At 35.1% G+C, this 23,672-nt stretch overlaps 1 protein-coding gene across 2 annotated transcripts in view; it reads right to left on the bottom strand.

The window, feature by feature from the left end:
- BANK1 (B cell scaffold protein with ankyrin repeats 1) overlaps window positions 1-23,672 on the bottom strand; it is a 279,554-nt gene that overhangs the window by 155,690 nt on the left and 100,192 nt on the right. For both annotated transcript variants that reach the window (XM_034671448.1, XM_011221343.3), the window contains exon 6: window positions 18,079-18,184. In XM_034671448.1, coding sequence (XP_034527339.1) covers window positions 18,079-18,184 — 106 coding nt within the window. The remainder of the gene's footprint in view (window positions 1-18,078; window positions 18,185-23,672) is intronic.

Genomic DNA, 23,672 nt, shown 5'->3' on the forward strand with positions numbered 1-23,672 from the left:
GTTTTCCAAGGACTCTCTCAGCTTTCCTGTCCTCCAGTCATTGGTATACTGGCTCTGTGCACTGATAATAGCCTACAAAAGAGAGGTAGTGGGTGATGGAGACCCAATCCGCCACTGGGGCTCTTTGGGATTTCTGTCCATCACACTAGCCTAAAATACCCATTTAAAGTTAGCTAACTGTTCAGCTGGTTTCTCTTTGCTCCTCATCAATAGTGAGTTCTTGTTGCTCTGTAAAGGATAAAGGAGGTCATGAATTTCTTTCTTATGAAGGACTTGTCCATTTCTGGAATTTGGTTCATTTAGATTTCTTTTGTCATTCATTTTCTGCTGGATTAAAAATGAGAAACTGATTCTGAAAATCATATTGCTTGTTGTTCTTACAATGGGAGCAATAGACTCTTGTGATGTACATTGTAATGAGAAACAAAAGTCCTATTAGTCTTAGCTCATACACCATTTAGCGATTTTCTTAAACTTACATTTATTTTATAAGCAGTTTATAATCTTACTTATTGGATTAAAATAATGGATTCCTTAAGAAGACATAAAAAGTCTTTTCGAGTTTACTTAATCTGTACATCTGCTTCATTTCATGGAAATTTTCATTGAATTAAGATTCACTGCATCTATTTTTATTATCAAGGTGTAAATAAGAATCCACGATTCACACCAAAGTGTGGTCAGTTTGCTTTTGACTTCTTTTTCTAGATGAAATTTTCAGTTTCAGTTGTTTCAACCAATGTTTATTGAATGGTAATTTCAGAAGAAAATTAAATGTCTCCCCTTTTCAAGGAAATTCCAATTTCACTAGTTTTGCAAATAAAAATAAATAGGTGAGTTGGTACATAGTAAAGAAATTGAGTCATATATTTGTTTGTGCTAAGCCATTTCTAACAGTTCAAGGTAATCCCTATAAAAGGTGGCCAATAATTAGATTGAAGTAATCAAACCAAAGCTTTCAAAAGATTAACCTAGCTCACCAGAATAATAGAATGGGAATATACCCAAGGTTAGAATATAAGCTTTGAAAATTTAAAAGATGACTATGCAAACTGAAAGTGCGTGACCATGTAATCCATTTGTTCTCATAAATCACTATCTGGAATCATAAATATTTATTCACTCAAAGTAGAATGACCAGGTGACCACTTTAGGACAAAACAATGAAGCACACAGCGAAGAGAAGTCAAGTCAGGAGATCTGCTTTCTAATCCCAGCTCAGCCGCTAAATCTGTAATGCTTAAGAAAGTTCCTTCATCTCCCTGGATCTCTGATTCTTCATTTACAAAATTAGAGGACTGGGGACTTCTGGGTTTCTTTTGGGTTAGAAGCCTTAACACAGATGGTTTTAGGGTAATTTTCCCTGGATGCTAATGAGATATCAATTAAAGGAATAACGATGATAAAATGTTAGTATTTCTGTGGATCTAATAAATGGAGCATTGCTGGGTGTATGAATATGATTGTTCCGTGACAGGAGAAGCACAAATGCAACATGTGAGGTGACATTTTCAGCATCCTGTGGAAATAGTAAACATAGAACCCTACCTAGAATTTCAAGCAACAAAAAATACAGCCAGAGTTATTATATTTCTAAAGCCTTGACAGTGTAAATCAAATGCAGAAGATAAATAATGTTCCATCAAATCCCTTCGCTGCAGTTTTGTTATCTTTTGTATTACATAAAATATGAGTGGGAAGTGCATAGATACACACTTTTGTAGTAATCTTAATTTTGTATTTACCACATTAATTATTGCAATTACATTCTTGTTACTAAAATATTCTTTTAAATAGTTAAGAGAAAATATTAAAAGTTGTATCCAATTTGTATGTCCCTTGTTAATTTTCTCAGGAAACTTCATGTAAGATTTTTTGTTTCTACAAGTGTTTTAGTTACAGTGGTTAAATTCCCAATCAACATTATATTCAAATGAATCCTGGTTTCATCTTAGTAAATAAAGTTCAAAATAACATCTTCTATTATTATAAACCTTAAAATTCTAAAACTTAATACTTTTATTTTGAGAGGCAATATCGTGCAGTTAGGGCTTTGAAACCAGATTGGATGGATGGAATCCCAATTCTAGCATTTACTAATGGTGTAATTTGGACAACTTACTTGAACCTTGTGTCTCGATCTTCTCAACCTTTAAATGAAGATGATAACATCTAACCAATAAACTATTAAACCTAAGTCCAATGTATTCTTTCAACAAACAAGTACTATTAATCCTCATTATTCAGGAATTTCATATTTGCAAATTTTCCTTCTCATAAAAATTTATTTGTCCCCCCCCCCGTCAAAACTTGTGGCCCTTTTATGGTTATTTGTAGACATGTACAGAGCAATAAAAAAATCTGAGTGCATGTTCCCAGCTGAGGTCAAACAAGGCAACACCCTGCCTCTTTATTTCAACTTTCATACTTTAAACGAATGTCCTCTTTGTGGTCTATGTAGTGCCACATGTTTCCATTTCTGTGGGGGTTTTTTGTTGTTGGTGGTGATTAGTTGTTTACAAAGTGGCCCCCTGGCATAGTACAGAGGTGCCGTCTGGTGTTCCCGAGCACAAGAAGGCTGTGATCTGCTTTATGAAGAAAATAAGAGTGTTAGATAAGCTTCATTCAGGCATGAATTATAATGGTATTGTTGGTGAGTTCAATGTTAATGAATAAAAAATACATATTAAATGCTGTGTTTTTAAGCAGAAACATGCATAAAATGAGGTTATATGTTGATAGGCTGACAAAAATATGACCAGAGGTTTGCAGGAAGCTAATCCTGTATTTCTCCTCAAGCAATGTTCAGTATTCTCTCTTCAGTGACTTTATAGTACATAACTACTATGAACAATAAGAATCAATTGCACTGTAAATCAATCTAAAGGCCCCTTTTCCCTTTTGGGGAGAGAGTTCAGCATTTGCTTCCCATTGCAACATGGTTGGGCATTTTCAAAAGTATGGTGCCTTCTCTTCTTTCTTCCACGTGGTTAAGGAGTCTCTGGGTGCAGTCCTGCGTGTTGCTTCTCAGGGTGAGGCCAGGGAAGGCGTCAGCCTAGAGGAGTAAGCTGTAAACATCTCAGCGCATGATTTCTGAGGCATTCTCCCTGCCTGTCTCTGTGTTTAGGGCTTACAAGGTTAAAATCCAAACTGGGCATAGTTAGAGCCCACATTGGCAACCACCCTGGAGGTAGAAAGAACAGTCCTAGGGCCTTGACTCTGTCTTGTTTATTTTCTCACTTGCCAGGCTTAGGCAAAACAATAGGAAAAATCTAGGATGAAAGTGAATCCTTACTCTGTTGTTCTCAGATAATATAAATTCCCTTGAGTGATTGTAGATCTTTTTAATTTTGGTAGATTCTGTATATTCTGTTGTAATTCAATGCTTAAGATTTGGGAGTTTTATAAAGCTATAAAAATAAAGTTCTGGAAGATTGATGTTCTGGCATGTAAAATATCTGATGATGAACTGACAAGAAGCATGAGAAATGAATGGAGCATGTAACCTTGAATCCAGAAAGAATTCATTGTTCACTGAATACCCTAATAAATAGAATCCACCATAAAATTAGTAGTAATAAGAGGAGGAGAAAGAGGAAGAAGGAAGAGAAAGGGAAGGAAATATGATAGCTAATGAATGGAGTTGAAAAGGAGAAATTGCAGGCATGTGGTGTTAGAATGAGTGATAGCAGAGCAGCAGAACATGTAAGCAGCTGGTTAATTCAAGATAGTCTGCTCCCAGAGAAGAGTATTTGGGGACACACTGTAAAACACCTTCTTATCCAGAGCAGTGGTCAGGAATGGCCAGGGAGAAATAATGCAACATGTCAAACAAGACTGAAGTGATCTATGAGGCCACACTAAGCAGCCTGGGAGTTTGGACCCCATGCCTGGAGGTGATGTTAGGAAGCAAAGGGAGGATGTATAGTCCTTATTAGCAGTTCTTGGAACGGTATCAATTAAAATTAAATCTCACAGCATTTGAGCAGATTTATTATCCATTCTCCACTATCTAACTGAGACAGTGATGAAGTAATAAAAAGAGTGGGGCTGCTCCAAGTTCAACCAATCCAGCCAATCTGTGGCTAATCTCTGTTTAAAATAAGAAATCTCCAGAAACTTTATTTCTATAGATGTGTGACTATATTCTGTTCCTCTGTGTTCATTTAAAAATGACTTTTGAAAATTACTAACTTTGTCTTTGCTGAATCTTGACAGTAAAAAACCAAAACCAAAACCAAAACCAAACTAAGAACCTAGGAAGAAGCCAGAAAGAACCTAGAAAGAGTCAGGAAAACTAGTACAACATAAGTGAGGAAACACGATGGGTAAAGCTGAAATGAGAGAGCTGGACACTCCCCCACAAGGCCATGACTTACAAGTAGGAAGCTACCCACTGGCCTTTGTATGGGTCTCACGTGGAAACCCAAGGGATATGAACCACCAGGCAGTAAATCAACTTATCAGGCAAGGATGTCTGATTTCAGTAGTAAGGAGTATTAAGCATTTTTCAGGACTTCTTATAGTCTTTAGTGACTGATTTATTCTTATTCTTTAAAAATGTTAAATAATTTTGACAATAAAAATGAACAAAGGCAAAGAGGGAAATCTGGGCAGTATTGGGGCAATAAAGGGACTGGTTAGAGCTTAAGATGACTTTGGGAGCACCATCATACATAATATAAGGACAGGATAAAAATGGAATATAAGAATGTTGAGGGGAGCACACAAGTGTAGGATAAAAAATGAAACATGTTAGGAAAACCTGCTAGAAGACTTTTTTAGGAGCAAGGAGAAATAACTGATGGTCTGAATTAGGGTGGAGACACACTGAAATGGACAAGGAAGGATAGAAATGTCAGCCACTTCAAAAGAAAAGTTAGTAGGACTTGATGATTTAGTCTGCTGGCTCTGAAGGAAAGAGGTACCATCGCTACAAAGTTACAAGGTAAGAGAAAGAGAAATTCATTAGGGAAGGTTACAATAATGGCCACGGAGAAGTATAGGTGTGGGTGTTGATGGGGTAGTTGCCACAATAAATGCTATAGCAGTAAGTCAAATTAGACATATGGGTCTTTGAGTAGAGCATTACTGGCTATAAACTTAGCTCCTGGGTCACCACAGAAAACTTGTTTTGGAGAAGAGCAAATATTCTAAGATGATTTTTTTAGAAGAGAAAATATTCTGAAATAAGGTCCCAGACATATTTTTTCCATATAAGATAACATAATTACAGCTCTGGGAATTGGGACATGAATTTCTTTAGGCATAATTTAGCTTACCACACTAAGGAGGAGATGTTAACCCAAAAGACACCTTCATGAAACAGGAAGGTAGTAATAGCTCTATAATTCAGTATGTCTTAACATTCTAAGCAATATCTATTTTTCCTTGATTAAGGATTTATATGACATACACGAATTCAAATTATTTCTCTTAAGCACACTATCAACACATCCTCAGTCTATTAACTAGGATAGGATATTTTAGGAGAATTTTCTATCTATTAGGTTGCAGTTGCTTAACAAATCTATTGACCAGCATTTTTCAAACTGATTGCTAGGGATCCCAAGAGGTGTGTGGGTAAATTACAGTTGTTTAGAGCTGCTGACCACTAAATAATAGAATGGTGGTAAGTGTGATCTTTACTTTTATGTCACCTGGCTTGGTTAAGCTGCCCAGTTGTTTGGTCAAATATCAGTCTAGATGTAACTATGAAAGTATATTGTAGATACAATTAAAGTTTAAATCAGTAGACTCTGAGTAAAGCAGATTACCCGCCATCAGGGGAATGGACCTCATCCAAACAGCTTAAGGCCATAGGAGAAAAGACTGAGGAGCCCCAAAGAGAAAGACATTTGGTCTCCAGACTGCCTTTGGAATCAAGGCAACAAAATCAACTTCTGCTGAAATTTCCAGCCTGCTGGCATGACCTACACATTTCAGAATTGCCAGCTCCATAGTCACATGGGCCAGTTCCTTAAAGTAAACCTCCCTCTCTCTCTCTCTCTCTCTCTCTCTCTCTCTCTCAACGCATCCTATTGGTTCTGTTTCTCTGGAGCTTCCTGACTAATTAGGTGAGGAAAATGACCATAGGGGTTTTGGTAAACCATAACCTATAGAAACAAGACATAAAAACAAGTTCTTCTGTGTATTTGAATTACTATCCTTCTCAGAGTAAGACGATGAGTCTTAACACCTGCAGTGACACTACAAAGATCTTCTGTAACTATTTGGTAATGGTAGAATCCCGAGAGCAAAAGAGTCCCTTTCAGAAGTGAAAGATATCCGGGGATAGGTCAATAATAGAGTAGTGCTGAGGGGTTTGTGGACCTGTCAAGAATTTCAGAGGACAGAAACTCTAGGTTTGAGGATCAGTGCTGCACGTAGCTGTAAAAGTAAGAGGAGTTCCTTAAGTAATAACTTATTCAGTCTACAATAAAAATGCCCATTATCATTGTGTGTGTATATGTGTGTAATTGAGGCTAACCCATGCATAATAAAATGGGTATTACAGAGCCTCTTTCCTGTTATCAGTTACTAATGGACAGTGTTTATGTTTTTTCCTTAATCCTATGATAAAGTTATAGATTTAGACTTATTACTTTTGACCCTGAAAACTCTATCTTTTTTTGTGTGGGCCCAGAGAAGATGAACATATGTGTTTTGGGGTTTTGAGCACAGAGAATTCAAGCAACATATTCAGAAAGCTCATATGTCATTTTTCTTTTATTCTGCCAATGGCAGATACCGCAGATCAGAGGTAGAAAAGGATAGAAAAGATAAAATAATGACATTACAGATAGCTGCCTTATATTCCTACAAAGAAGAGCTCTTTTATTTTTGGAGCTCAAATATTATAGTCTATATGGATTGCTGGCCAGGGTCTTATTGATGTTATTCTGAAGTTAACTTGGTTTCTACTACCAAGTTAATTAATGTAGTAAATGTTTATTGAGTGCTAGAAACACTTATAGGCACTGGGAATAAATCCATGAACAAAATAAACAGTGCTCCATCCTAAAGGATAGTATTCGCCCATGGAGGCAAAATGGGTGATTGGAAGGAAATCAAGTACTATGAAATGAAAATCATCATATTTCTAGGATTGCAAAAAATAACATACAGAGCATCTGAGATAATTTCAAACTTGCTTCTATAAATTATTCATTAAAGTAGTAATTTCAAATAATTTAGCAAACATAATTCATAACCTTTCCTCTAAATTTAAGATCATCTCCCTAGGAAGCTTCCTCTGACTGTCCTTCTTCCTCTGGTCCCCCACGACACCCTGCAGCTACAGCTCATTACAGTGTATACAGGGCTGCAGTCGTTGAGTGGTCGGTCATGTGGCCACCTCAGCTGAGCTACCTGCATCCAAATCCAAGGTCTGCCACTATTTAGGCAAGTGATACAAGATCTCATTTGTAAAGCAGAGATTAAAAATAGTACTTTCTTCAGGATTCTTGTGAGGAATTAAATAAGTTAAAGTAAGTAAAGTGCAGGCGCCTGGGTGGCTCAGTCAGTTAAACGTCTGCCTTTGGCTCAGAGCATGATCCCAGGGTTCTGGGATCGAGTCCCACATTGGGCTCCCTGCTCAGTGAGGAGTCTGCTTCTCCCTCTACCCTTGACTCCTGCTCATGATCTCTCTCACTCTCAAATAAAGAAGTAAAATAAAGTAAGTACAATGCTTGCTCCTCACACAGACTAGGCAGGTGTTAGCTCTTATTAGCAGAAAGCACACTATATCAGTGGCACTTATTTTGGTGTTTTCCCTTCCCTTGTCTTTGGTGCCCCCTGAATATATGGGTTGTATTTTATTTATCTCATACCTTCCTTCAGTATTTGGAGGAGTACCTAGGATAAAGCAGAGTCTGTTAAACTTCTAAGAATTCATTAGGGTTTTTTGGGGTTTTTTAATGATACATACACAAAAAATCTGTTTTAGATAAGCACGCTGAGATTACTTCATTCCACAGCTATACTTTAAATCCTGATATACAGAGTTATAAAATAAAAATAAATCTGATATCTTGACTTTAATTTTATTCATATCAATTTTGTTTATGTATATAACAGTACCACCCATTAGTGCTGTGTTTGCTCAGTGGTTTTCATTGGTGAGTCACAGACCAGTAGCATCAGGAACATCTATGAATTCGTGAGAAATATTAAATCCCTGGGACCATCCCAGACCCAATGTATCAGAAATTCTGAGTAGGGCCCAGCAATCTGAGTTTTAACAAACCTTCCCAATAATTCTGATGTCCACCAAAGTTTAAGAACAAAATGCTAAATACAAGACAGAATGGGGCTTGGTTGAAATAATTAAGCAAGAGTGGATAGCCAGGAAAACAGGTTAACTTCACAGAAAGCTAATAAAACTGCAAAGGATACAAAGTCTGTCTGGGGTAGACTTGTTCTCCATTCTATTCACTGTTTCTCCAAGAGATTTCCTCTTCTGTCGTGGTTTACATGTTTTATTTTTTTTTTTAATTTTTTAAAAAAGGTTTTATGTATGTATGTATGTATGTATGTATATATGTATTTCAGGGACAGAGAAAGAGACAGAGCATGGTGGACGGGGTAGAGGGGGAGGGAGAGGGACAAGCAGGCTCTGCACTGAGCACAGAGCCCAGTGGAGCCTGACACGGGGCTCAATCCCAGGACTCTGAGACCATGACCTGAGCCAAAACCAAGAGTCGGGCATCCAGCTGACGGAGCCATCCCGACATCCCTACTTTGCATATTTTAAAATACCTTTTCGTGTTGTCAATGGAAAAGACTATAATCAAAGTGAAATTTTAATGCTCAAATATATTTATCTTTATTTCCTGGAGAAACATACAGTCTTACAGCAATCTGAGAAATATGCAGTGTTAGAAACAGTATTTCAACCAAACATCACACAAGATATTCTTACAGAGGTAACCTCTATTCAGATTCTGTGGATAATGAGCACGAAGGATATAATTTCTTATAGTCAGTCAGATATCATGGGTAGAAGTCATGCTTATTTCCCAGATTTCCATTACTGTCCACAATATTTTCCACAAGGGTACAGCTTTTGCCATTGCAGCTCACTTTTCTGGCTTCCAGAATGAGCCAAGTCAGAAACTAGCTCTCAGGATAGGAATGCTATGATAGTAGCTGGACACATGCAGCCTACTGCTTTAGCTTTCAAGCCTCACCTGTTCTTTACCATGTGCTGTTCACCCTGCTGTTGCCAGGTGGATTCTCAGCCTAATCTGTTATTATTATTATTATTATTTACTTATTTGTTAGCCTGCCCCTTGTATATTATACTTCTATGTTCATAATTTTGTCCTGTAGGCTTCTTTTCATATCTTATCCCAGTGTGTGAATATACGAACATCCTTCAAATTTGGAGATGCTTAAAATGGGGGAAGGGTATAAACGAATGAAATTCAGGTTCACTGCAATGGAAAATGAACCTGAGAGGCAGTTAATTAAAACTTTACATAATCCTCTTCTCTGTGTCTTCTGGGTAGTGCTTTATTTCACTTGTTAACTATTTGCATTCTCTGAATCAATCTGCATTTCCAATTACTTTTAATTTTTTTTCAGAATTTTGGAGGTCTTGGGGAGTTACTCAAAACTATAATTAGTAATCTTCCCATTATTTGCTCTACAGATACTATCTATTGATACAGACTTTCAGGAGAAACTGATAGGTCAAGTGATATTTTCGGTGCAATGATTTGGGGAATACGTGAATCCACTGGGGGACGTTTTGGGCATTAGTGAATGATTTTGTAAGTCGCAAATTATTATGTGGCATTTTCCCACTCCTACTCTCAGTGGTAGGATAAAACATGGCTGATCACTTCTTTTTTTTCAGAAACATTTTCTTTCTTTTTTTTTTTTTTAAAGATTTTATTTATTTATTTGAGAGAGAGAGAGCCAGCGAGAGAGGGAACACAAGCAGGGGGAGTGGGAGAGGAAGAAGCAGGCTCCCAGCAGAGGAGCCTGATGTGGCGTTCGATCCCAGAATGCCGGGATCATGCCCTGAGCCGAAGGCAGGTTCTTAATGACTGAGCTACCCAGGCACCCCAAGAAACATTTTCTTTACTTGCTCTCAAGACACCATGCTCCTACTTCAATGAGTGATCCTTCTCAGTCTCCTTTAATGGAAATGTCTCTTCCAGGCCTCTAAATATTGCATTGCCCAGGACTCAGACCTTTGCTCTGAACTACCCTCTCTACAGAATGGTCTTATCCAGGCATTGGCTGTGAATACAATGATGACCTCGTTTCTGGGCTTTTGACAATCTGTCAGCAAGTCCCACCATCTTTACCTTCAAATATCTACCAAGTAAGGGCTCATGTCATTACTTCCACTGCTACCACCAGGTGACAGCCATCTTCCCCCCTTCCAAGACGACCAGAATGTCCTCCTGTCTAGAGTCCCTGCTTCCATTCTTATATAGCTATAACCTGTTCTCTGTGCAGTGGCAAAATACTATTTCTAACATGTAGATAATACCAAACCATATTATAAACTTTGCATGACATCTTATCACCTCCCAACTTTCTACCTTCCCACTTTATTTTTCTCAAAACCAGTATTACTATTTAAAACAATAGTTTATTTTGTTTGTGTTTAATTGCTTATTCTATTGCCCTAATTAAAATAAGAGTTCCATGAAGACAGACTTTTGTATAATGGTGACCTAGAAGTACCTAGGAGAGCATCTGGCACTTTGTTTACCCTTGTAATATGAATGAATGAATAAGATTGCTTAACAGAATCTTTTAGATCAAAGTTCTCGTAACTGGAAGAAAATACGCACTTGCAGGCTCATCTTTTTCATCTATAATTACAGACTTCTTAATTATTACAGAATATGCGTTGTTATGCTAATAGAAATGGACATAACGAGAAAGGATTACAAATGTTGAAATGCGAAGGGCTGATGATTCATGTATGATTGCTGGGCTCCAGAGAGCACACTGTCTATCTTCACAGTTTTAGGATACATCCTGAGGCCAGGGAGGTTTCTTTGATTCTGTAGGACATACTCTTTCTTACCTACGTTCTCTATGGACTCAAGGCCAGTGGTGCCTTCCTTGTCTAGGGAATAATTCGAGAGTTGGGAAGTCCAAATTTTGGCCCAGGTATCAACATTATCTTTTTTCCTTCCTTCCTTCCTTACTTTTTTTTTTTAATGTACATTCTCCAATCACAGTTATGAGGATTATAAGCATAACTTTTTAAACTTCTCACCTGGAGAAAAATAGAATCTTCAAAGAAACACTGTAGAAGTGAATACCAGTAGTATAATACTAAAGGAATAACTTTTTTTGGTTATTCAAGTGGAAACATTTTAAAGGATTCGAAGTGGTTGTTTTATTTTATTATTATTTGATACAAATTGAACCATCAGTTCATGAAATTAACTTGAGAATATGCTAAAAAATGTCCTTGGTAGAAGATGTGAAAATTTATATACATGTAGGTTGTTATCAAGAAAACGAAGTGGAAAAATCTGTAATTTTACAGTCAATTTACATACCAAATCTCCAATTTACTCAATCACTACATGTTTTGATAGTGTGTTATGTGTCAATCTGTCCCTAATTTAGTATATTTACTAAACAGTGATGTGTTTGTAACTAATTTAAAGTGAGTTTATATGACTTTATTTTTTTCCCTACAACCTACTACTTCTTATCCCAAAATAAGGAATAATACTGACCATTTATTTTCCTTTCAGATTGATTTTTTCATTGCTTTTGATTTTCTTCTCGTGATTTAAAATGAATACAGGTTTCCAGTTATGGAATGAATAAGGCACAGCCTGAGGAATATAGTCAGTGTATTGTAATAACAATGTATCCAGACAGATGGTAGCTACACTTGTGAACACAGCATAATGCACAAACTTGTTGAATCATTATGTTGTACACCTGAAACTAATATAACATTTTGTGTCAACTATGCTCAAATAAAAGAAATTTTAGGGGCACCTGGGTGGCACAGCGGTTAAGTGCCTGCCTTTGGCTCAGGGCGTGATCCTGACGTTATGGGATCGAGCCCCACATCAGGCTCCTCCGTTATGAGCCTGCTTCTTCCTCTCCCACTCCCCCTGGTTGTGTTCCCTCTCTCGCTGGCTGTCTCTATCTCTGTCAAATAAATAAATAAAATCTTAAAAAAAAAGAATTAAATTTTAAAAAGAAAACTGAAAAGTCCATATAACTTCATGTTTTGCAAAATTTATATTTTGGGAAATTATTTAATTAAAAATGTTTTTTTAAAATATTCCTGATGTTGATTCTATCTGTTCCTAATTTTCTTTTCAGGGAGTAAGAATAGTAATTCCTCATTTGCAAAACGTTCTCTTTCCAGATAGAGCTATGATATATTATAAGATGCATGGCTCAGTCTCATAGGAATCAAGGAAAGGAACAGTCAAAAATAATTAAAAATCATATTTTAAAGTAATATTTTTGATGGTATCAAAACCATAAAATAATCAAAAACAAATCTAACAAAAGTTTTTAAGAATTTTATAAAAATATAATATTTTTGAAAGATACAATAAAAGGACCCAAATAAATAATCATGTTTAGGGTCACAGAGAGTTAAGTATGATAAAAGTGGCAATTTTTATCAAATTAATCTATAACTTTATTTCAACTTTATTATTTAAAAGATTTTATTTATTTATTTGAGAGAGAGAGAGAGAGACAGGTAGAGCATGAGTGGGGGGAGGGACAGAGGGAGAATCAGACTCCCCACTGAGCAGAGAGCCATGTGAGGTTTGATCCCAGGACCCTGGGATCATGACCTGAGTGAAAGGCAACCACCCAACCAACTAAGCCACCCAGGTGCCCCTTTATTAGAGTTTTTAATGGAATTTGAGAAGCTGATCCTAAATATCAAAGGACAAATAAAGGAGGAAGAAGAACGAAGATAATTTTAAGAATGAGGTGGGATGAATTCTAATAGATACCAAGTTTTAGAATGAACTTAATTATATGCCTATAAAATACCATAAAACTAAAAAACAACCAACTAAGTAGATATTTGCAATGTATAACACTGGCAAATAGCTATTATAAAGAATATAAACTGAAAAAGAAAAAAAATCCCGAATTCAATAAGAAAAAGATAGCAACCAACAGAAATACATGAAGTCTATCAAATGGAAATTCACCAAAGGAAAATAAAATTGTAAATAAACAAAAGAAAAGATGCACCACTATATTAATAATAACAATATTAGTTAAACATACCTGTTTAATTCAGAAATTCTACTGGTAATTTTATCTCCTGAGAAATTATCACACATATGCATAGGAATTCATATGCAAGAATGTTGACTGCAGAATTAATTGCAATGATAAATAATTTGGAAACATTGTTATCTATTAATAGAACAGACACATATTGGGATATAATCAAATACTATAACGCTATAAAATATTTCAAATAAATGACCTAGATCTACATATAAATGTATAAATATAAAAAATTATATTGGGCAAAAATAGTAAGTTGAAGAAAAAAATGTGATATCATTTACATGAAATATACAAAATTGTACAGCAGTGTATGTAAACTATGGAAACAAATGTATGTAGAAAAAGGATGAAGAACTGCATTGGAACGATCATCAAGAAATTTAATCTAAAAAAATTGAATTAAAGTAGTTCCTTTTCAAGTGTGTGGAATCACAGAGGGAAACACAGAAAAATTCAACTACTTATATAATGTTCTATTTCTTAAAAATAAAAGATATGAAGCAAATGTGACAAAATGTTAAGATCTGGCAAAGTTAGGTGATGGGTACAAGGGTGTTTTTTTGTATTGTTCTCTATATTTTTCTGCATGTTTAAATTATTTGATGATATAAAAAGAGACAACCCAAGGGCATTTGGTTCTCCTCTACTTGGTAAATGAGCTATTTTCCATGAACCTAAACATATTACAAATTCAAGACACATCTTAGAGTTACAGTGACTACTACATTTGTACTAAATATTCAGTTATATGCTCTATATTTTGTAGACGTATATGGAGATAATATTCCTAGTTAATACTTTCAGTTGTTATTGATGAGTATACACCGTCTTCTGTTAGAATAAAATATTGCTACTTGTTGAAAATGCATATGTTTTGACATATTCTAAAAACTGGTTTGGGCTTAATTAAGCTAGGACTCTCTTGGATGAAGGTAAATAATCTGCCTCAAATTAACTTACTTTCCTTTTTCATGAACTAACTGCCATTGATGATTGAACGAGCAACTGTAGCCTCTTTTAAAAACAAGCCAAGCTATTTATTTTTTCCTGTCCATGACAGGAGATTCTCTTCCGTCTTTGGAAGGGTTCTGAAGTTAAGGAAATTCATGTAGGTGCTGCAGCAAGACTTTCCCAAGATTCTGCAGAGGAAGGCTTGAAACTCGGAACAGGGGGCGCTGCAGAGCAGCTAACACGGTGGTGTCTGCAACTGGGCTGCTCTGCCTCACCCCCATAGAGTCAGCCACCTTCAAACCAACTTCTCAGTGGCCTGTACCATTTATATATAAATCAACAACCAAAACAATTTGCTCACAATTACACTCACTCTTACTTCAAGGAATGTACTCTGATATTTCCCATTCTAGTATCATGTGTATCAGTAGAAAGTTGCCTGTTTAAAAACCCTGTATTGATTTCACAGTCCCCAGTGATTCACATACTGGAAAGTGGTTCACGAATTATTTCTATGACTGTTGTGTTCAAAAGCCCTACATGCCATGAACATATCAAGTTCATTTAGAAACCTTTTATTATTCCACTCCTAGGGAGAATTTTTTCCTATGGAATATTCTTTTCAATGGACAATACTATTTTTAAATCAATAATAAAGCATTATAGGGTAAGAGAATACTAAAGTAGATATGATTTCTTATGTAATTTCTATGTTATCTCTATAATCCAGCACTCAAACCCTGCTTGTCTGGGGAAAAAAATGTCAAGTGAAGAAATTTATTCGTAGACAGGAGTGAAAATGGCCAAGGCATAATAAATGAAGTGACAGGGAACTAAACCCAGAATTTATCAAAGTCAACTTGAAAAGGGAAGAGGATGGAACAGCGATATAACAGTTTTGATTAATATAGCATTACCATCATATTTTTAAAGAACCATAGGTATCCGTACATAATTCCATGGCTCACCCTTAGGGTGGGTCAACACCCAAGTATACCCTACCAATTCCTTAAGACTATCTTCTCCACACAGTGTCCTAACCTCCAATTTATTTCAGTTAAAATATAGAGTAATACATAATAAATACTGCATAAATAAAACATTTCACCAAATAATTGTAGAGCTGTCTTCAGGGATAGACATCTGGAACTATACCTGATTCACTGTTTACTAAACTTACCTCTCAGTGCATCTCTAGAAATGTTTCTATAGAACTTCCTTAACAACCTACCATTTCTTTCCCAAACCCTCTTGCTCAATTAATTCCACCTCAAGTATAATGGCCTATCAAATTTTATCATCAATTTAACTTGAACATTGTGGAAATGCAGGTGCAAGGTCTTAAAGACAAGCTTTCTGAAGCTGACACTAATTCAAGATTATGAGGTCAAGGAGGCAAGCAAAACATGAGTTCAGTCATATTCGTGTCTATCTTGCATATTTTTGTTCTGTGATTTGTATTTTGTTATTTTGTACTTCCACTTGGAGGGAAAGCCTGATGTTATGAGGGTTGTTTGCCTGTTACAGGTTTAACAGCATCTGTCATCTAACAATACCCAGCAATGAGGTTTCTGAATGAATTACCTAGATTATATTGAACTTCCCATTTTTAGCTTCTTTTTAAAAATGTAATTGTTTTATAAAAATCTTTTTCAAACACATAATGATCATTAAATTCTACTAATGGTTCAAAACTTTCACATGCTACTAATTTTCTAACCTTTAGTAAAGAGAGAATAGTATTTTCTCTATGCCAAAGATCAGTATGAAGATGAATTATTTTGCTGTAGAAATCCGTAATATGTTGAAGAAACAAGGGGCTGAAAACTTTAAAAAGTACTGAGAGCTGGGACCCACTCCCAGATTCGTCATTACTGGGGGTGGGGGGGTGTGGTTTAGGCATCAAATGTTCTGAAAGCTCCATAGCTAATTATAATATGCACCAAGTTTGAGAACCACTGCTCTAAGCACTTAATAGTCAGTGAAAGATCTGAGACTGGCAAGCATCAGCTTTACCCGGAAGTTTGTTAGAAAAGCAGAAGCTTAACTGTACCCACAGTATCAGGAACTCTGTTTTAACACATCCAGAATCCTTTTTCTATGAAAATAAGGGACCAGAGCTCTTCCATCCTTTCCAACTCTACAATTCACATTCTATAAACTAAACAAGACACTGAGAAGCACTTTTAAACTTAGCTAGAATTAACCCATATACATGAGAGACCATTCCACTCTCTCCAGTTCTACAATTCTCATTCCACAAACCTAAATAAATGCAATGCTGAAGGAATTTGAAAAATTGTGTCATAATTCCATCCTCATACCTTTCCATGCACTTTCTCCTGCCTAGAATTCCTGTTTCCTTTCTCTTTCCTTATTGGAACACATCATTCAAGACCCAGGAAAAATCCTACCTCCTTTATGAAGCACATCCTGAAAAATAATACAGCTTTTCTCTAAAATTCTATTGCTGATATAATCAATTCCATAGAGTTTGGTACATTGTTTCTTTCTATTATGACTTATGTATTATCTTGTTTCCCAATCAGATGATGAGTGTCACGAGTGAGAAATCATGTTGTTTCTTTTCTACTCTAACTTAATGTCTAACCTTAGTGAGTTATATATTGTTAAAGTGTGTGTGGGAAATAAAATAAGCTTTTACCACTCTCACTGGATCCTTATTTAAAACTAGCCCATTATTAACCTTTCCACATAAAGTAAACTCGTAAACATCTTACAGGTTTTTGCACAATCACAATTGGCTGTGACTTTAGACTCCTACTCTTTTCTTCCTGCTTCACTGAGGCTTGCCAGCCTAGGATAAAACTGTTTCAAATGGCATAGAGACTCTACAGAAAAAGCCACGGCTAAGTAGTCCTACAGTATACCTACAGTCGACCTCTCATATTCGTTAGCTTCATGCCTGTCTTACTCACCAGTATGTCTCTACCACACTGTTTGGCACACAGTGGGCATATAAGTGAATTACAAACAGTGTGTCAACAAACTATGTAGGAACAGGCAATTTTGAAAATATACTGTTGAGCTTATGATAAAATTTAGAAGTATGATTTGTCTTGTAGTAGCTCCTCTATTTTTCTTGATATGTATATATATATATATATTTCTTTTTATGACACAAGTAACACAGTCATTGTAGAAAACACAGATTAAGTAAAATGAAAAAAAAGATGTAATACTTGAAATTGCATAGCTATTGTTAACAGCTGCATGTCTGTCCAGACCATATATATATATATATATACACACACAAATTATATATATACATTTACATATATAAACAATATATACTGCTATACATATATACTATGTATATACATATATACTATTAAAGCCATGTACTGTTTTAAGCAGAAGATCACACTCTCTACTGGTATGTACTTTGCTTTTATTCAATTAAGTATATATCAAAGCATCACTCCAGCCAGCAAATCAATTCATAATAAAATTTGTTTATGATGGTTGCATTAATGGATGTGCCAAAATTTATTTAATCAACTACCTAGGTTTGGAAGATTAAGTTATTTCTACTTTCGGTAATTATAAATAATACTATGATGAACAATCTCCATTATCAATTGTCTAAAAATGTCCTCAGAATAAAAATCAAGAAGCAGGTTTGCTGACTTTAAAAGTTAGGCACACTTTAAAGGCTTATGATAAAACAATTTACCAAATGGACCTTTAGAAATTTGTTACAAATGTGCTCTCTTGCCAGGAGATGAGAATTGTCTAAAACATTTAATCAGCAATGCAGCCAGCTATATTCTTGGCTATAATATTTATTAAGTAGTTACACAGTGTGAATAACTGATACAGCTGGAAAATACTCACGTTCTTTTTGAGGGTCGATTTCAGGTTGGAATGCTGGAAACTCATAATATGGTATCTCATGTTTGAATACGGATGAAAGAATATCATCAAGTTCATCAGTGTCTTTCTGTTTTTAAATGGAAAGGAAATATTTCTTAATTCATTTATTTACATAAAAACTCATCCTAGTGCAACATAATAAAAACTATTAGTAACTATTGGTCAATTTTTCTAGTAAGACTGGCACCTCTTTCAAAAAGTACAAAACATTTGGGGCTTGACAAAAACTCAGTTATTTTTTAAAAGATTTTATTTACTCATTAGAGAGAGAGAGAGAGAGCACAAGGAGGAGGAGCAGAGAGGGAGGGAGAAGCAGACTCCCTGCTGAGAAGGGGGGGCTCCATCCCAGGACCCCGGGGTCATGACCTGAGCTGAAGGCAGACGCTTAACCAACTGAGCCACCCAGGTGCCCCTAAAAATCAGTTATTAAAACAACAGAAAAATAAATGAAACAAATAAAAGCTTTTGTGTCTGGATGAATAACTTTATTTAAATATTTATTAATTTTACCAAAGCATTACAGCAGATCAATGATAACACTAGAATTTGTTTCAAAAATAAATTCCGTTAAAATACATGTTACATTTTAATAAATGAAGTAATAAAATGATGAGTCTTCTTCAACTTAAAGATCAGAAATGGTATAGTTTTAAATGGATTATTTCATTTCTGTGTTAAAGTGAGGGAGAATATGCATCTTGGTCTCCCCCTACCCCCACCTATAGAATAACTATATGTCTACTCTATTTTTCAAAACTGAGCATTTTCGGATGAGCCATGTAGAATCACACTACCAGTGACAAACCTATTTTAGACTCACCATTCTTTTAAAATTGTATTTTGTAAGCTATGACTGTGACCAAATTGACTCGCAGCATAGATAACTGTATCGGAGGAGGTGGGCCAATCAACAAAGCCATTGAGTAGAGAGACGTTTGTGGAACAAAAGTTCCTAATTAAGATTTTTGTATGATTTCCAAATAAAATTAGACCCATTACCAATACATAGTCACAGAAATTAAATGACTAGATTGAAAAAAAAAGACATTTTTCTTACTCTATTTCTTTCAATAAATCTGCATGCCTTAAATAATAAAGTGGTTCGGGCTTCTCTGGATTTTTGAAAGTCCTCCTTAAAAGTGGGGAGAGAGGATGAAAGTCTTCTCAACTTATAGCTATAGAATGTTAAACAAAACCAACACTAGTCTCCTTAATGCTATGGTTACAGACTCTGTGAAGCTTTAGCTCTGGAGAATTTTTTTTTTTAAGGGAGGAGAGATTTAACAATAAACTCTGCCTTCAAGAAATTCATGGTCTGGTGACTAATATAACATAATAAAAAATTATTATTAAAAAAATTCATATGGGCAATGAATTGAGTTCTAGGTACTGTGACAGGAAATCTTCATGGGTCAAGCGCAGACAAAAAGGAGGTAGCTCAATTCCACACAGGATGAAATGGTCAGAAAAGGCTTTATAGGAGAGATGAGCCAAATTGAGATTGCCACGCATGTAAAGAGCATTCTGGACTAAAGCAACAAATTGCATATAGTCATGGAGGTATCATAAAGCACGATCTGGTTAAGAATTTTAGGAGTATCCATAAAACTGCAGAAAAATGAGAGAGAAGGACATGGGCATTTCAAAAAGTGTTTTGTATATATAATAAAAAGTTTGTAATTCATCCTGTGAGCAACAAGGAGTTAAGTCTTGTAATAATTAACATGGAAACGTTTATTATGTGGATTAAATTAGGCTTATTTATATTACTGGCAATATATTTAAACTTTCTGTATCCTAATGCTCAAAAAGAATATGTCTTTAGCTATACAAACTAGTGAAAGGGACCATGAAAATATTAAAATCATAACACTAGTTTATACATTTTCTTTAAAAATTGTGCCATTGGCCATGAGTGCTCTGCATAGGCTATTATCTAGTTAATGATATTTCTGTATGAGGAGATAAACTTGGTATTTCTTCCCCAAAGTATACAAGATTTAATACGGACAGACTGGTGCGTCATTGAGTCACCACACTCACGTATAAGTTAGGTCACTCAAAAGAGCAAGAGTTCCCAGTTGGAATCAGAGAAGTACCATTTCTTCCCCTGAGGCACTGTGACACTTTAATGTGAGAAATGCTACCGCTTATACCACTGAATTTTAAAAATGCAGTAGCCGTGGTTTTAAAATCAGAAGAAGGAAAAAACCTTTTCCATGTAGACAATTATTTAATTAGGAAAGAATATAGATACCTTTTAATATTCCAGCCTACCATAACTTGTTGAATCATGTCTATTTTCCATTTCACAATTATATTATTAGTATTATTCCTACAAAAAAATGGTACAGGACACAAAACAAACATGTGAAAAATCACAGAAATGGCTATTAAAAAAATTCCAAAAGGATTTCTCCCTAGAAGATATCCTAACTAGAAAAATCTGATATGAGCAATTATGCTTATTATTAAATTTCAAGGACACAAACAGGCATCCTTTCTAAACACTGACGTTAAAATTTGAAAATGCCATAAATTTTCCTCTTCTTAAAATAAATTGTGCAGCCTAAAACATACTTAATAAGATTGATACAATGGTTGTTCAAATAAAGAAATTAAAATACAGTAGTCTAACATTCATTCAGCAACACTTGCAGCCATCCTAAGATTTTAGTTCTTAAGGAGCAACTTGATGTGAAAATTAGAGTAGAATTATGTTGACACTAGTATTTGGTTATAAGAAAAATTATGTATATATAAATAATATAAACATATATACATATGCATTTTTGCTTTGCTCTATACATATCAAGAATATTAGAAAAAGAATTCAAAAAAGACTAAGCTATGAAATAGACAGATATTACAAAATAATAACAACCTTGTATATATATATACAAATAAATATATGACTTTTCCAGAATTCTTTCAGTGTCATGTGAGGAAATGTGGGATTGATTAATGTACTTTTAAAAAAATTATTCACATACACATTTATAAATCACAACTCTATCTGAGTTTGAATATATATATATATATATATATCCTAATAAACTTTATTATAATAAGTATTTCTTCCTAAAAGAGAAAAATATATAAAATATCTTTTTTTTAAAAGATTTTATTTATTTAGTTGACAGAGATAGAGACAGCCAGTGAGAGAGGGAACACAAGCAGGGGGAGTGGGAGAGGAAGAAGCAGGCTCCCAGTGGAAGAGCCCGATGTGGGGCTCGATCCCAGAATGCTGGGATCACGCCCTGAGCCGAAGGCAGATGCTCAATGACTGTGCCACCCAGGCACCCCTAAAATATGTGTTTTAAAAGATATTTAGAATTATGGAATTCTACTTCTGAGAAGATGAACTAGCTGTACTTTGTCTTTTTCTTCTACTTAAATACAACTTAAGTGTCCACATTTCAATAGAAAATCAATTGTCACACCAAGAACCAGGAAGATCTTTAACTGACTAAAAAAAGACAATCAATAAATGTCAATACCAAGAGGACAAAGATTTTAGAACTATCTGAAAAAGATATTTAAACAGCCATGATAGAAATGTTTCAACAAGCAAATACAATAATTCTTGAAATAATTTTTTTTTAAAAAAGCTTCAGCAAGGAAATACAAAGTTTCGGCAAAGAAACAGAAGGTATAAAAAAGAATCAATTGGGATTTTTAGAGCTGAAAATCGCAATAATCAAAATAAAACCTCCCTTGGATGGGCTCGACAGCATAATGCAAGGGGCAAAGGAAAGAATCAGTGAACTTGGAGATAGAACAACGAAAGATACTCAATCTCAACAACAGAGGCAAAGGAGACTGAAAAAAACAATAACAAAAACAGTGTCAGGGACCTGTAAGATTATAACAAAAGATTTAACATTCATGTGATCAGAATCCTAGGAGGAGAGGAGAAAGGGGGTGGGGATGAAAAAGTACACAAATAATGACTGATAACTTCCTGAATTTAGCAAGAGATGAACCTGCAGATTTAAGAAACTGAGCAAACCATAAACAGGATAAAGTCACAGAATTCCATTCCAAGAAGCATCGTAGTTATACTTCTGAACATTAAAGACAAAGAAAAAAATTTGGATGAGAAACAAAACCTTACCCTATAGGATAAAAACAATTAGAAACACAGTAGTAGTAGTAGAAAGAAGCGGCACGCTATTTGTCAAAAATTAAAAGAGACCCTTTAACCAAGAATCTTATGCCCAGCACAGGCATCCTTTGGGAATGAAGTGGAAATCATGACATTCTCCAATGAAGGAAAAGAGGAGCTCTGTTGCCAGCAGATGTGCCCTACAATAACGGATAAAGGAAGTTCTTTAAACAGTAAGAATATGATTAAAGGAAGAATCTTGGAACATGAAGAAGGAAGAAAGAACACAGTAAGTAAAAAATATAGGTAAATACAATGGGCTCCCACTTCAAGAAACTAAAAAAGAAAAGAAATAGAACAAGCTCAAAGCAAGCAGAAAGAAGAAAATTATAAATATTATGCAGAAATCAATGAAATAGAAAACATAAAAAAGAAAAAAGTCAAGTAGCAAAGAGATAATTCTTTTTAAAGATTAGTAAAACCGACAAACCTCTAGCAAGGTTGAAGAAAAAAGAAAGAGGATACAAACGACAAATGTCATGGATGTAAGATGAGCTATCACGATAGACCCTGCAGCTATCAAAAAGATAATAAGCAAGTACAATGAACAAGTCCACACACGTAAATTTGACAAGTTAGATGAAATGGACCATTTCCTTGAAAAACACAAACCAAACACAAAAAAAAAACACATAATCTCTATTATTTCTTACAGATACATATGCATCTATAATTTCTAATAATTACAAGTTTAAATAAATACAAACAAACCAGGAAAAAAAATGAACCAGAAAAATAAATAAAAAAACAAACCAGGAAATATGCATTACACAAAGCTGAATTCCTTGAGATGAGTATCTATTTACATAGCAGCACCACTTTAAAGTCTGATGTGCCCCTTTTCTTAAAAAGGGGGAATCAACACTGCTTGGGCATGAGTGCATTGAGAGACTATCCTTCATAGGATTTTAGAACAGTATCATATAATAGAAGCAATGAGGAGATACTTCAGATGTTTGGACTGGTACGAAAGGCCACATGTTGCAGGTGTAATACAAGTCTATACAGTAGACTAAAAAAGTTGAGGTAGTAATCATAACTAAATGTTGGGCACCTAGAATATGCTAGGCTTTACATAATTTGTCTCTAGTTTTTATAATATTCCCGCATGGCAGGTTTTTTTAAATGCCTTTTTTTTATAGCTGCAATAACTATGGTACAAAAAACTTAGTAACACCCAAAACTGCAGAGCTAGTAAGCGCAACATCAAGGATTTTAACTTATGCCTTTACATTCTAAACACGCTGTACTTAATACTACGTTCTAGCCATGCAGAAAAGAATAAAATCTGACACTGTTCTTGAGTAAAGACTAAATTATGGTCCCTTAGTTTCGTGATGGACAAGGCAGTTTCAAATATCATATGTTTAGCCAGAAAGTGGAAGGG

The sequence above is a fragment of the Ailuropoda melanoleuca genome, chromosome 11 (assembly GCF_002007445.2).
Source record: "Ailuropoda melanoleuca isolate Jingjing chromosome 11, ASM200744v2, whole genome shotgun sequence".
Lineage (NCBI taxonomy): Eukaryota > Metazoa > Chordata > Mammalia > Carnivora > Ursidae > Ailuropoda > Ailuropoda melanoleuca.